Raw genomic sequence first — 14,931 nt, 5'->3', positions numbered from 1 at the left:
TCTGCGACAAGAGAATAAAAATCAGAGTGATGAAACCAAAGGAAGCCGAAACCGATAGCAGTTCACCAGTGTGCAATTGGCTACACCAAAGAGGCCGGCGAGATGGTTAGGTAGCTTGCGACCGCGGGAACGGAGTTGGAGCTGAAAGGGGACGGACACTGATGGATATTCTGCAGGATAAGAAACGATCAACTCTCATAGGTCAGGTACGTGGCAAGAATTATAGTATGGTACCTGTCAGGACTCGATGATGAAATGAGTTCCCAGATTGCAGAAGAAGGAAAAGGGTGGATCATGTCTTCTCCGAGGCTTAAAGGCGATCTTGCTCTTGTCTGGATAGATTGAATCCTTTAGGCCGTCCCAATCGGGCAGTGGAGCCAAGAATAGGATGACCATACACTTGGAACTCCCGGAAGATGAAGCTTCCTACGATGGCAGTGTCGATCTTGATGTCAATCTCGCGTGGTACTGGATTTCAGGCTGTTTCAGAATTTCATTGATTCGGTGCCAGCAAAGATGGAAGTTTATTACGAAAAGTGTTTTTTTTCTAATGATGTTGTTGAGGCGAAGTAGGATATCTGGTTGCGCATTGGCCTGGACAATACCTAGTCTTAACTATATCACTCTCACTCTTTTCTTCTATCCAAAGCAAAATGATATCTTATGTATCTACAGGGTACTGGACTTCTCTTTTAAAACTTTTTTGAATCATATTAAATCTATGCAACATTTGTCTATGACAATAACGTTCATCATAGCAAAATCCACTTCTATATACATTGAATCATAAGACATCCTCAATTCCTCGTCTAAAAAGCTCTTTGATTTTATCAGTCAGGCTCCCACCCTTTGCCGGAAGAAAAGAGAAGCGAATTGCGTCCGGATTTGCCTCATATCATGTCTGATTTTCTGGTTTGACCGGTGTGACCTGCGGCACAGCCCACCAGTCATGCCAGCGTGCCTTCGACCCAACCTCCGGAACCTCTACTCGTAGTCTGACGCGATGACCGTCTGCGTGGGAGCTGGTTCCTCCAGAGTCGGCGAGCGCTTTCTTCACCGCTTCGATAGCGATACTTGCGCCTATGCAGGCCCGCATGGTGTCCTTAACCTCAGACTTCCAGTCTTCTTCGATGGCCGGCGCATGGTATGTTTCGCCCTGTGAGTTCTTAATAAAAATACCATTGGTGAGGGTGGCTTCCCAGGCCTTGCGGGCTTCTGAAATAGCCTTTGAGGCCCGCTCTAAGACGACATCATCGCTGTCCCCTTCCAGAATCGCCTCCCGGCGATACTCTTCGTACGGCACAAGTTCCGGCAGGCTGATGGGGATGAAAGGCTTCATTCGAATTTCGTAGCGCAACCGCTCGCTGGAGTAGGCTCCTGGGCCAGAGACCGTCGGCAGAAGATTGTGCCGAGCGAGGAGCACATACAAAGCATGCAGGGATATCGCAAAGGCATCTATAGCAACAATATGTGTGGTGAGTCTCTCGAGGAGTCGGAGCGTCTTGTGAAAAGCGGACTGCCGCTCTGCTGAGTTGCTCTTCATTGCAGCCATAGCGGCCAGATTTCGTTTGGCGGCGGCCACTGTAAATGTCCGTATTCGGTCGATGTGAGCAAGGTGTGTGGAGCAAATGTGAGAAAGATACCAGTACATCCCAGAAAGTTCTTCGGGTGCGTAGATTGAGAGTTCAAAACCAAGCTGAATAATAAGACGAAATTGGCTCAGCTTCTGGTGGTATGCCCAGCTGCTGAGGGGGTAAGAGTAAGTGGCATCACCATTCGACAGTGTCAGCGGAGATTCTTCACTGAGAGTCCGAAGTTGCTCGTCGAGTTCTTCGGCCTGGACAAAGGTCAGTATTGGTCTGAATTGAGCATCATTCGTTGTGTCGACTCGGGGTGCATACCTCCATCTGAAGGTTATCCCAATCAATAATTGTATGGCAGAGTGTCCGACGAATGCGACAACGGTTCAGGCACGCACTTCGAAAAGTGTCTACAAAGGGCTATATAATGGTCAGAAATGCGGACTACGCGAAAGAAGCGGCAGGATGTCACCTGAGCGAAACGTTTCACAAAAGCGTCCATCCGCTGGGCAATCTGGAATCGAGGGTCCGAGGGCACCTCAGTATCGTCCATGTTGGCATCAAGAAGCACGCTTGAAGCGAGGACAAATTCGGACAACTCGTCGTACAGAAGTCCCTTAAGCGAGACTTTTCCGAGGACAGTCATGTTGCTGAGGATGAAAGTTTGGGTAAGCGAACGGATATAAACGGATGGTTGAGGTTTTCGAGAAAGCAATGTCCAAACGGCGACCTGAATTCGTTAATAGATGCATTTGAATTCATCTTATGTGGGAAAGGCCTGGAATACCTTGAAATTGTACGGGCCCCCGTATTCAACGAGTTCCTGTAGGTCAATTGCATCTTGACACAACCGTCGCAGATGCGCCAGCGCATTCTCGAAACTAATCTTCACCATAGGCCGAGGGGGAACCGTGCTGGCCAGCCTCCGCTGAATCTTCACACTGAAGGCATCGGGCACAGGTTTACCGAGAGAGACAGATTTAGTAAGCGAGGACAACTGGGATAAGCAAGACGCAAAGTAGCCGGTTGACTTATTCTGCAAGATATCAGCGTCATGGGCCAATGCGAGGAGGAACTCGCGTCGAAAGCTCAGCCGGGATGTGATCGCATCACGCAAGTTTTGATCGAGAGCATCGGCTGTTCCTTCAGTCCAGGAGACCGCCTCATCTAGGAGGTTTTGAAAATGCGTCACATCGAACTGTGACAGTAAACTGCGATTGTATAGCTGAGTGACAAAGTCCTCTTCCTGCAGAGAATCAGAAATTGTTTAGAGTGCCTGGTAAGCTTCAAGAACCAACTTCGTAGTAAAACTCCGCGGAAACTCGCGAGTGGACAAAATCACAGCACTTAACCAGCGCAAGGCAGTAAGCGCGAAGTACGAGATGTAACAGTTTTGAGTCCTCCTTCTTGTCACCCAACTTTTCACGTGCAAACCGAGCATCCTCAAAGGTCTTCGGTACCGGCCATAACAGTTTATCGAGGTACAAGGACGTAAAAAGGGTCTGTGATAGCGGATGTCCCATATGCCACGCCATCTGCCATGGAGCAGCCCATTTAGTCAATGATGATAGCCGCCGGCTCTGCGGAGGAATCCACTCACCTCGTGGCAAAGCAACTCGTCCATTATTCCCACTACTTCTTCCGGAGCCAGCTCCCGCATGATATCGTAGTCGTCCTCCAAGGCGTGCGCCTGATTCTCTCCAGGCCCAAGGTACCCACTGTCCATCTTCGAATCCATTATCTGCCGGGAATCAAGAACAGTCAGCCGGCGAGAAAGTTCCACGATCGAGGATGGTCTAGCAGCGAGAATGAAAGGATTGCGACCCACCTCCAAGGCGCCGACTGCCTCAAACAGTGTGAAGTACTCATCTTTGATGAGTTCTCCTGTTCGCAGTTCTAGCACAAAAACAACGGTCAGTAAAGCTTTGTAATCACCAAAAAGCAGGGTCAATCAAGAAAGGAAAAGAAGATAGCGAAGGAAAACAGGCTTCTTACTCGAAGCAGCTTGTGTGAATACTTCGGTGATGTCGCGTGGGACCACCGACTGCGAAACGACTCGCATCGTCGGGACGCGGACTTCGTTACTTGGCAGCATTAATATTCATCCACGACCATCTGCAGCCCGCTGCGAAGTTCAACATCTATAAGAATATAACTTTGGGGGGATGGCTCAAATGACGAGACAGTGGAGAAGGAAGCGGGGAGTTAGCGGACAGTACGTATGCGACTTGCGGAACTGAAACCCACAAGGGCGCAAAAGGCCGCAGAGACTTGATGTAGGCGGAGAGTGAAGGTCTGGTTACAGGACTCTTAAACTACACCCAGGTAGAATCTACATCTTTAACACTGATAAATGGCAGGAAGAGAGTATTCCTTCTATTTACTTCAACAAACAGGCCAATATTGCTACAGTGATTGTTCCGCCCCTCGAGTAAAGCTTCCCCTAGGCCATTATAGCCCAATTCACTCCTATATCATCGTATCGATTCGTCTTCAGAGGAAATAGTCTACTTCGACTCCTGAGCGGCCTGCTGATTGGTTTCGGCAATGCTCTTGACTTCGCCCTGCTTGCCGTTCTGGATTCAGGCGAGAAACCCGTTAGCCGAATTCAGCCAGTCATTGTACCCATCACCACCACAATCCAGCACAAAAATGGTGTATATACGAACCTCCCACTTGGCAAAACGCAGTTCGGACTGTCCACGGCGCTCAGCAGCGAGACGAGGGCCGTCCTTAAGAGATCTGCGGACGGCGCGGGCAGCGACGGCCAGGTAACGGTTGTAGCTATGAAAAGTCAGCACTGGATCAGTCGCGCATTGTACGCGGCATCTTCGGAAGAATAGGTTGTGCATACGTCAAACCAGCGGCTTTCCACGCAGCTGCCATTTCGAAGACGGATGAAGTAGAAGGGAATGTGTTTCGATTGGAAGATCTGAAGTCGTGGGTATGTGACACTTGAACGAGGGTAGAGTTCGGAGGATCGGGAACTTCAGGTCATGTGACCCACGTGATCGGACATCATCTTTGTCGGTCGTTCAACTACAAAAAGGGTGATACACCGACAACAATTGAAGTCATAATGTCTAGAATTGACTAAGTGCTAATTCGGCTGCTGCGAATTGCTATTACAAGACCCGAAGCACTCACAACAGTGATCAGCAGGCCAGCTATGCATTCTAGTGACTACAGATACCCGAACTCGACAGATTCATTCATGATACCTCAAACCTACAAGCATCGAGAGGTGTGTACGAGGAGAATAGAGTCAGAAGGAGGAAGCCCCTCTTTACTTAGCATACAAGTGATAAATATGGCGCGCCTCTTCTTGTTAGTTGTGGCTCAGGACCTGGTTCTTGAACTCTACAAAGTATCAGTGATAAGTTGTATCAACGAGCCAGCCACAGTAGTAATAGTACTAGGCGACCCTTAACATTGAACTAAAAGTTTCCTTCAGTCCTGCCAGAATATACCCAGCTTTAAGAGACCTGCCAATTGCTCTGTTCTTGACCAGGAATGGCCATTATTCCATGCTGATCCGCCTAGAACCGTGCCGTATAGAATCGCTCTGATACATTGCGCTTAACCAAGATGAGATCTTCCATATGCATTCACGTATAATATTCATTTACTGAACAAAGAAGCTTCCTTTACGCATGATACGCCGAGATATAAGAGATTGAAGCTTCTTCTGTGCATGTAATGCAGCAGATGACCGTATTAGACAGACTAGTACGCATCATGATGCACCCAAAAACAACAAGCTATGGTCTGCCCTTGTTTTCACCCTTCATTATTCACTCAGCTCTGTCCCTCACATCTCTCATCTCCTCTTACCAGAATCATCTTCCTCTTCTGTCTTAGGGGAGGTCGTTGGAGATCTCTACTTTGCAACTCCAGGTGGCTTAGGAAATGCCAACTCGAGGAAAAAACGCAAAAACCACATAGTACGTATGTCAGCATCCTAGAACCCCTTCTGTCCGGCGCTGCATTTGGCCTCCAGGTAGTGGTCCGGGTCTCGCCATCTCTCATCTTTCTCTCACTTTCTCGCCAGTGCCGCTGTACAGCGCTCCCTGTTTCATAGCCTCCCTCGCGATCTTGACTACTCATCGGACAACAGCAGATATCAAAGCTCTCTAACAGGCGCAGGCACGCATATAAACATGGGCACGCTGAAGAGGCAGTTGAATAGGCCTAAGAAACGGATTCTGGTTCGTTGGGATTGTAAGTCCTACCTCCCTGTCGCAGGCATGTCAAATCAGTGGAAACCGAGCTGACTCCTTCGACAGCCGATTTAGACGAGCTGCTCCTCCTGACAATACAGTCTGTCTGTAACAACAAGAATGTGAAGATTCCATGGGCAGATGTTGCGTCCACGATGGGCCACAACGTCACAGAAGGAGCAATAGTCCAGCATCTATCTAAACTCCGCAGTCGCCGGGTTGATAGTGGTAAAGTCGTCCCTCCACCACTTCGACGGGGCGGCATCGGAGCTCCAAACAAAGCGTCAAACGCGTCCACAACATACTCCAGGGGAGGTGCTCGGCGCACGATGCGCAACGTGCAGGAGTCCGACAGCACGGCAGAGCCATCTGACCCTGCACAAGACACTGATGTTTCATCTGACGAAGAGTACGTTGTTAGGCGCCACTCAAAGGCTCAGAGAGACGCTGCAAACAGCAAGAGCTCGAGATTCGAAAGCAAGGACGACCATAGAGTTCAGCCCCAATCCGCAAGTGATCAGGACGCCGATGGCAGTCCAATTGGCTCCGAAGACTTAGTGGTATCTGGTGCGCAGTTTCTTGAGTATCCTAATCACAGGGGACCTCGGAATCGTTCCCACCCTCGTCTGCAAAAACGGAGCAAGCTGGTTGTTCTGAGGTACAGGCGTGGAACGAAGCCTAAAAGCGAAAAGCCTGTCAAGGTCGAGAGTCCGGAACATACCACGGTCAGCGCTTTCGATCCTCACAATCAGAGTCTACTCGACAAGCAATTGTATCAGGATCTTCATGGCACAGACAATTCAAACTCCATGGGTGCGGCAGATACCCATAGCATGGGCGGGAATTATTTGTCCGCAGGTCACTCCAACATGGGCATGTCGTCCATCCCAAATTCAAACTCCAATTTCCTGGATTTTGCGGCTAGCCAGGGTCTGCATGTGAATTCTTATCAGAACTTTTATCCCAGTTCACAGAACGAGCAGCTCGACTTTGTTCCGAACGCCTTGAATCATCTGAATCCCCAGCAGAGTGAGCAAATGGGCATTGCCCCAGGCGAGCAGAGCATGTATTTTGACGACCTTTTTCAGTACATACATGCCAATGACGGGCATAAAGACAATAGCGGAGCCAGCTTCGCGGATCCGGGGGCTATGGATCACTTTCCCTGATTTCTCCTCCCAGAATCATATGGCTCAATGTCAACTTCAAAGACCTTGGATACCCAAGCTCAATATTTATGTGGCCTCGTTACGATGCAGCATTTCGTTGGAATCTTTTCTCTTACCAACTCAACCTTCTGCATGGTCAGCCTCATTGAGGATGCATAATGATTGGGCAAAGCCGGTAATCGTGGTTCAGGAATTCTTCTAGCTGTTTTCATGATCTTCGCTCTTTGGAATGATTTTGTGGGCACCTGCTTATTCTGCATCATACCCGACTAAATTCTGTTTTTTTTTCTTGTTGCATATTTTTCGTTGCTTTGCAGTGCTTTAGCTTTCGTTTCGTTGCCATGGCTTCTAAGAATCAGCTTCTTGGTCTTCATGATTTCAACCATTTGACAGCATGGAACAGGGAGATTGGATTCTTCTAGCCTTCCCGAACATATCACCTCAACCTCTACAAATATGATAAAGTCTTGCTTTACCTTCGGAGGAAGAGAAAGGGGCATGCACATTCGTAATCATACAGAGCAGAGAGACTATATGGCGTTCTAGGGTGGGAATTTCGGCTGCATCGTGGACTGGATAGAAGTGATTGGGCTGTTCAATGACATTTCTTATTCATACCTGCATCTTTTGCTTTACAAAGAGCCATCTGTAGGCTGTCCAACTAATGCCCAGATACTGCTGCCCTTCGGCATCTGTGTACGAATTTCCCCTTCCGACGATCCGAGAACGTCCCTCGGGAAGGCCACACGTGACCTTCTAGGAGCTTCTCCCGCCAAGACATCCGGGGATCGAGAATCGCCTGGAAAAATTTCGAGACTTTCGCTTCATCTCCCCAGCTTTCATCTCCATTCCATCTTCCTTACCTTCTATTCCCCCTCTTCTCTTCCTTCTCTGCACCTGTTCTTGCTCTGGGAGGTTCGATCGGGCAGTAGTGTTCATCTTAACGTTGATTATATTCTCTTCTATCCCGTCCTTTCATCACCCTTCTTTCCATAATGCAGAGAGCTCTTTCTTCCAGGACGTCTGTCCTTTCCGCTGCCTCCAAACGGGCTGCTTTCACCAAGCCCGCTGGCCTTAACCTGCAGCAGCAGCGTTTCGCCCACAAGGTATGTTTTCATCTACAATCTAGAATTTTAAGCTTCTGAAGTGGTGCCAATTTCTCCGTGTCACCCGGAGCTCAACCCCGATACCTTGCTAACGAACTTTCAGGAGCTCAAGTTCGGTGTCGAAGCCCGTGCTCAGCTCCTCAAGGGTGTTGACACTCTGGCCAAGGCCGTGACTTCGACTCTTGGTCCTAAGGGTCGTAACGTCCTTATCGAGTCTCCCTATGGCTCCCCTAAGATCACCAAGGGTACGTTTGACTCGAGTTAACCCAAGTCGCTGCTTTCACAAACGAATTGTGGTTCTGACTAAAAATAGATGGTGTCTCTGTTGCCAAGGCCATCACTCTCCAAGACAAGTTCGAGAACCTCGGTGCTCGCCTCCTCCAGGATGTCGCTTCTAAGACCAACGAGATTGCTGGTGACGGTACCACCACCGCTACCGTCCTTGCCCGTGCCATCTTCTCTGAGACCGTGAAGAATGTTGCTGCTGGCTGCAACCCCATGGATCTGCGCCGCGGTATCCAGGCTGCTGTTGATGCTGTCGTCGACTACCTCCAGAAGAACAAGCGTGACATCACCACCGGTGAGGAGATCGCTCAGGTTGCTACTATCTCCGCTAACGGTGACACCCACATCGGTAAGCTGATCTCCACCGCCATGGAGCGTGTTGGCAAGGAGGGTGTCATCACTGTCAAGGAGGGCAAGACCATTGAGGATGAGCTCGAGGTCACTGAGGGTATGCGCTTCGACCGTGGATACACCTCCCCCTACTTCATCACCGATACCAAGTCCCAGAAGGTTGAGTTTGAGAAGCCTCTGATTCTGCTGTCTGAGAAGAAGATCTCTGCCGTTCAGGACATCATCCCCGCCCTTGAGGCCTCCACCACCCTCCGCCGCCCCCTGGTTATTATCGCAGAGGACATTGAGGGTGAGGCTCTCGCCGTCTGCATTCTGAACAAGCTTCGTGGCCAGCTGCAGGTCGCTGCTGTCAAGGCTCCTGGATTCGGTGACAACCGCAAGAGCATCCTGGGCGATCTTGCCGTCCTTACCAACGGTACCGTCTTCACTGATGAGCTCGACATCAAACTCGAGAAGCTTACCCCCGATATGCTTGGTTCCACCGGCGCCATCACCATCACCAAGGAGGACACCATCATCCTGAACGGGGAGGGCAGCAAGGACGCCATTGCCCAGCGCTGCGAGCAGATTCGCGGTGTCATGGCGGACCCCAGCACCTCCGAATACGAGAAGGAGAAGCTCCAGGAGCGTCTAGCTAAGCTCTCTGGCGGTGTTGCCGTCATCAAGGTCGGTGGTGCCTCCGAGGTTGAGGTCGGTGAGAAGAAGGACCGTGTTGTCGATGCTCTCAATGCTACCCGTGCTGCTGTTGAGGAGGGTATCCTCCCCGGTGGTGGTACCGCCCTTCTCAAGGCCGCCGCCAACGGCCTTGACAATGTCAAGCCCGAGAACTTCGACCAGCAACTCGGTGTGAGCATCATCAAGAATGCCATCACCCGCCCCGCTCGCACCATTGTTGAGAACGCCGGCCTCGAGGGCAGCGTCATTGTCGGCAAGCTGACCGACGAGTTCGCCAAGGACTTCAACCGCGGTTTCGACAGCTCCAAGGGCGAGTACGTCGACATGATCTCCAGCGGTATCCTCGATCCCCTCAAGGTTGTTCGCACCGCTCTGCTCGACGCCAGCGGTGTCGCCTCCCTGCTCGGTACCACCGAGGTCGCTATTGTTGAGGCCCCTGAGGAGAAGGGCCCCGCTGCTCCTGGCATGGGTGGTATGGGTGGTATGGGCGGCATGGGTGGCGGCATGTTCTAAGCTGCTCCCAGTTGCCTTTGCTACCATAGCCTCTTCCATGATTTAAAGGTTTAACTTCCCTTTCGAGCGTGTCTTTGCATGTACGAGCATTTCCTGATATATCGGTGTTGAGAGTTTTCTGTAATTTTTCCTTTGTTTCTGATGTGTTACACGCCTTGACAGCCCCTTCACCTACTCCGACTTCGTCTTATACCTCGATACTCATATCTACCTCTTCGACCCGCCTCCCCTTTGATTGACTCGATCAAATCTCCACTCCTATCCCATTGGGCATAAAAGTCTCAGGGAGTTCAGTGTATCATATATGTACTTTAAGTAGTCTACGGCAGCTTTGGAGCTGTGGTGGTCGTGCGTCAATTAATAAAATCAATTGTTCACGGCATTATCTCTTCAGTTTCTGTAATCTTCACGTAGGTCTGCTACTCGGTTCTCGATGGTTTAGTCATACAGTAATGATCAATAAAAGACGCTACCATGCAGCCATCGGCGCATGCAAGCAAATCTAAGCCGACATTCCCTGCCTACTCGACTCTCTCAACTTCGTGGAGTCATAGTATCCCGGCGGCATCATCTCATACTCTGCCACAGGTGGCAGCGGCGAAATCATCCAATCAGGATGTTGTTTCCAGATATCATCCTCAAATTGCCTGCGATACCGCCGGGAAGACAGATAGCGATCAAAGCGGTTCTTTTGATGATGCACGTCCAAGGGCTCTTCTGGAGGCCTGGACAGATGAAGAACGTTCTTAGCGGGAGCTAGGAGGAAGTCTCGAGCCATTCCGAAGAGTATTGCATGTGCCTTGGCAACAGTCTCCCGGAGAGTTTCGTTAAAGGCTAAGAGTAGGGCGATAACGATGATTGCGACTGATGACGGGCCTACAGCATGGCATTAGAGGTGTCTTTTTACCGTAGCTTAAGATACGAATCAGGGTCCTTACCTGCAATCAGAAACATTAAACGAAAATCGGGATTTGTCTCAGTGCCGCTCCATTCTCGAACATTGATGCCGAATAAGGAGGTGAAAAAGGAGAGAGGTAAGAATCTGTGCCGGATGAGCAATTGGATGAGACGGTGAACTGTGGAGCAGATGCAACTTACATGACAGTGAAGATCGTAAAAACCATCACGGACCGTGACTGGGTTTGGGTTACTTCTGCCTCCCACCGAGCCAGTCGTGATTCATCGACGTTGGCTTGCTTCTGCTTCAAGTCGAGAAGATTCTCTACCTATGTCCGAAAGTCAGCGCACGGCGAGTGATGGATGTCGAAGGTGCTTACAGCTTTCTGGGCCAGGATGGTATTATCCCTCATTTCCTGGACTTGGTTGTGATATTCGTCGAGCCTGGCCAGCGTGGCTTCGACGAAGGCCTTACCATATCCCCTGTCTTCGAAGTATCTAGCCATGGTCTTGACTGTTGTGGTTTGCTGCTCGAGAAGCTTCATAATCGTTCCTAGTTCATCCATAATATCCCTCAGTTCCAGTAGCGCAGACAGATCTTCTCTGTTCTCTTTTGCTACACGGATATCTCTTTCATCACGCTCCGCCTCAGTCATTGTTCTTCCATCGGCCGTTTTGTTGTGTTGAGCAGGGTTAATGGTAAACCCGCGATTTCGGAACCGCTTAAATGACTTGGTCACTGATTCTGTCTGACTCTTTGTCAGCCAGCTGTCGAGACGTGCACGCTATATAATTCTTACCAAGATGCTGATGGACTCTTCGAAAATACGGAGGATTTGTAAGTCATGGTGCAAGGTCCTGTCAAGTAGAACGGTGACCGCATGTTGTACTATGAGCGCAGCAAGATCACCAGCAGTCTCGAAACGCCGTGCCAGATCTCCATTGAGCTCATTATAGATACTGTTGTGTAAGTTTGCTTGTTCATAGAGCCTACCCTCGGATGTTGTAGCCTCTTGGTTGGGAAAAAAGGTAACGACCGTTCTCTGGTCCAAGACCCAAAGCCATAGCTGGTCTACCATGAGGACTTTGCCATCCTCAAAAACGTCCGGAACGCTTGAATCACTTTCCAACCTTGCCGAATCCCCTATTTCATCCTTGAGATTGATTGATTTCCTCGTCCTTTTCCAGAGCATTTGATCGTCATCTCGGGCAGCAGTAGATCTCAGGTTGGGGTATCCAAACTGGTCCAGCGTTCTTCTGAGGTGAATCGGAGGCTCACTTCCGAGGAACTTCCAAATCAATTTCGATTCCAAATGAGCCTTGGATATTTTGCCCGGTACAGGTCTGGATCTTCCTTGCCGCAGTCGATCTTGCACAACTTTCCGGCGTTGTATTAGATTCCAGTACGTATCCCAATGAAGCTGGCTGTTTTTCAGCGTGTGTCAAAAAAAGAGCGCGTACAGACTTACATATGGCATCTGCCAGATATGGATGATTAGCAATTATCTCAATCGATTATGGTCTAAACTCACATATAGAGCGAGCTGAGGGTCCTCCATGACTCTTAATGGATTGCTGGGCGAGGCATCATTCTGCCGGGAATGGATGCACGAAGGGCGTACATAACGAGCGTGAGGTTCAAGGTGACGGGCTCTGGTCAGCTTTGTAAACCAATTCTCCTCATTTATGAACATGCTCAGACTAAAAACTCGATGGAATACTTAGCGCCTGCCCATGGCCATAAGTAGAAAACCTGGAACCGCAAAAGCACTTACAAATGTGGGATTTTGCGATCCGCACAGGCTTTAGCAAGTACCGAGGGTACCCAACCTGTATGTGTATAAGGAATGTGTATCCATAGAAGCTTCTCGCTTCCAGGTTCTGGTCGGTCAAACCGAGGTGCCGTTCGAGGCTTGTCTGCTCCCATCATGTTCCGTTCACCTCGTTTTGAGAGCGGCACAGGGAGGAGCCCTTTATATCTTGATGTTATATTACTATGTCTTTCCTTAGCTGAGCTGTTTCTATATATGTTGCAGGACGCTCACACACAGTAATTTTGAGCTCGCTTTGGCATCGGAACTCTCATTCGGAACTTCTCCCGCTTCACTGCCACTACCTTCTTTCTGAGGTGTGTCTTCCTGCTGTACTACCGGCTCATCTAGCTGGAAGCTGATGTTCCCGTCGCTTAACTCAAGATAGCTTTCGGTACTGGGCTCGCTGACATGGATCCTCGGAGAAGCCATGGGCATGAAACTGCGACTCTTTTTGAGAGAAGGACTAAACTGGATCTGTTCGGCTTTCTCGCTCGGAGCATTCACAGGCTCATCGGGTTCTGACTCTGAATGAATAGACGACCGTCGGCTGTCAAAGCTGCTCATTGAGGAATCATCCAGAGAGCCAGGTGGCATCGTGCTGGTCTTGCTTAGCCTATTTCTGAGGCACTCGGACGGGCCCCTTGCCAAATAATCATGGAGTGTCACCTTGGTAGACCAAAGCTTCAGAGGCGTCTCCTCGCTGACTCCAAGTGCAGGATCTTCAAAGAATCCATTTACCTGAACCATGACTTCATTTTCGACATCGAGTGGCTCATCCACTAGAGCAGACAGCCGTACTGCCTTGGAAACAGATGATTGAAGCTCCTTTATGAAGCTCATCCTTGTAGTTTTCTCCTGATCCTTGAAGTATGCTGCTCCTACATGATCAGTAGCGAGAGGTATTTCTTTCTCATGCTCCAGACCTAGTAGGCCAGATCGAATGGAAGTGATCGGTACGTGAACTTCGGCAGTGGCGCTCGTGTCCGAGTCTGCCATATTGATGGCGGAATCAACCGTCTCCAGGAAGGTCCAGACTTTCAAATCCGCTGAGATTGCCTTGAACTGATTGGAAAGATGCATGAGTTGTCGATGTCGAGGCTTTAAGATTTCCCGCAGATGATGCGGGATCCTATACTTCAATCTCATTATGCTACAAATACTCTGGGTATACTCTGGTGCGTATAGATAGGTCGATCCTTGGTGTGGAGTCGCGAAAAAAGCTATTCCGTGACAGCTCGACAGAATAGATTTCATATTCGACGATGCTTGGCTGGCAATGACCAAGGCCGCCTTAGCAACCAATCCCCCAGTGCTATGGCAAATGAAGAAGATGGGTCGTCGACTCTTCTGAGCAAGAAGTCAGCATATAATTCAGTCTATAAGCACAACATGACCCACAGCGCTAAGTCGCCGCTGGTGGAGTTGATTCAGCAGATTATGAGCCAGCGAGGTCAAGTCGTCACGAACGCTGGGCTTTCCATGATCATATAGTAGCACCCGCGCATTTGGTATCTCCTTCATGAGGTCCGACATAAGCCATGGCTCGTTAGAGTCATCGCCGAACCAGGTGTTCCACGGGTCAGATCCTATGGCAGGAACAGCGACGATGCTGGAAGAGATCAGTGCTTGAAGTTGTAAAGGTCAGTTTAACGGCATTTTGGGCTTACTCGACATCTGAAGAATGGACAGAATTCCTAACAGTGAATCGACCTCGGAGGTCGCCTTGGGAGATATTCTGCGCCATAACTCAGAACCCCCTCGAGTAGTAGCAGTGCTGTGACCGATATCCATCTGAAAGAACAGACGTAAGATGAATCCATTCAGGAGGCTACCATCTAGAAGGACATACATATAACGACCATCGTCTGACTCATGTGGAAGGCTGCGGCAGGTGACATCCTACTTGCTGACAGCCTTGTCTCCAGCCTCGTCAACAGGGCCCATATCCACTTCATTAGTGGAAGATTAGCGATTACCTCGGGGGCTTGGTATACTCATAGACCCTGCCCAAGATCTCGCCCCGCATTTTCGTGTCATCGGATTTCTGAGGTCAAATCATCAAGAACACAGATCATCTGAGCCTTCTGACTTTCCGACGACCCCCCAGTGTCATGGATTATCAAGTTCTATGTTCATGTGGAAATCGAACTTCTAGCTTTGACTGGCTGGAGTCCCATTCGTTCTTCCTATGCTGTGGTGAGGATTGGTGGGCAGATGGAGTATTGTCATCGTGACCTTTCCCACACAGACGCGGTAGGCCACAAAAACTGGTGAGTAGGACTATCTGATGCACAAAGACTGTTTACAAAAGATGAGAGATG

At 49.6% G+C, this 14,931-nt stretch overlaps 5 protein-coding genes across 5 annotated transcripts; 2 read left to right on the top strand and 3 right to left on the bottom strand.

The window, feature by feature from the left end:
* Window positions 1-895: 895 nt before the first annotated feature.
* On the bottom strand, window positions 896-3,642 carry AFUA_2G09320 (N-alpha-acetyltransferase 35, NatC auxiliary subunit; the record flags this gene model as incomplete). The annotated part of the gene is made up of 7 exons (XM_750173.1): window positions 896-1,837; window positions 2,053-2,310; window positions 2,368-2,826; window positions 2,879-3,115; window positions 3,181-3,321; window positions 3,409-3,476; window positions 3,576-3,642. The coding sequence occupies 7 exons, from the start codon at window positions 3,640-3,642 to the stop codon at window positions 896-898; spliced, it is 2,172 nt and encodes a 723-aa protein (XP_755266.1).
* A 445-nt stretch (window positions 3,643-4,087) lies between these two features.
* AFUA_2G09310 (ATP synthase subunit epsilon family protein) lies at window positions 4,088-4,466 on the bottom strand (the record flags this gene model as incomplete). The annotated part of the gene is made up of 3 exons (XM_750172.1): window positions 4,088-4,156; window positions 4,250-4,364; window positions 4,435-4,466. The coding sequence occupies 3 exons, from the start codon at window positions 4,464-4,466 to the stop codon at window positions 4,088-4,090; spliced, it is 216 nt and encodes a 71-aa protein (XP_755265.1).
* A 1,489-nt stretch (window positions 4,467-5,955) lies between these two features.
* On the top strand, window positions 5,956-6,969 carry AFUA_2G09300 (uncharacterized protein; the record flags this gene model as incomplete). The annotated part of the gene is made up of 1 exon (XM_750171.1): window positions 5,956-6,969. One exon carries the CDS (start codon window positions 5,956-5,958, stop codon window positions 6,967-6,969), a length of 1,014 nt encoding a protein of 337 aa, XP_755264.1.
* Window positions 6,970-7,744: 775 nt separating this feature from the next.
* On the top strand, window positions 7,745-9,899 carry hsp60 (chaperone ATPase HSP60; the record flags this gene model as incomplete). Its single annotated transcript, XM_750170.2, has 3 exons — window positions 7,745-8,075; window positions 8,179-8,320; window positions 8,389-9,899. Exons 1-3 carry the CDS (start codon window positions 7,965-7,967, stop codon window positions 9,897-9,899), a joined length of 1,764 nt encoding a protein of 587 aa, XP_755263.1. The 5' UTR covers window positions 7,745-7,964.
* Window positions 9,900-10,401: 502 nt separating this feature from the next.
* On the bottom strand, window positions 10,402-14,502 carry AFUA_2G09282 (uncharacterized protein; the record flags this gene model as incomplete). Its single annotated transcript, XM_077804131.1, has 10 exons — window positions 14,278-14,502; window positions 14,009-14,219; window positions 12,846-13,957; window positions 12,572-12,790; window positions 12,329-12,497; window positions 11,597-12,217; window positions 11,177-11,545; window positions 10,998-11,125; window positions 10,838-10,941; window positions 10,402-10,775 (listed from the first exon to the last, which is right to left on the bottom strand). The coding sequence occupies exons 1-10, from the start codon at window positions 14,352-14,354 to the stop codon at window positions 10,402-10,404; spliced, it is 3,384 nt and encodes a 1,127-aa protein (XP_077660294.1). The 5' UTR covers window positions 14,355-14,502.
* Between the last annotated feature and the right edge of the window lie 429 nt (window positions 14,503-14,931).

The sequence above is a fragment of the Aspergillus fumigatus genome, chromosome 2 (genome assembly GCF_000002655.1).
Source record: "Aspergillus fumigatus Af293 chromosome 2, whole genome shotgun sequence".
NCBI classification, from domain to species: Eukaryota; Fungi; Ascomycota; class Eurotiomycetes; order Eurotiales; family Aspergillaceae; genus Aspergillus; species Aspergillus fumigatus.
The sequence above is the reverse complement of the archived record's forward strand: the minus strand, read 5'-3'. Positions and strand labels throughout refer to the sequence as shown.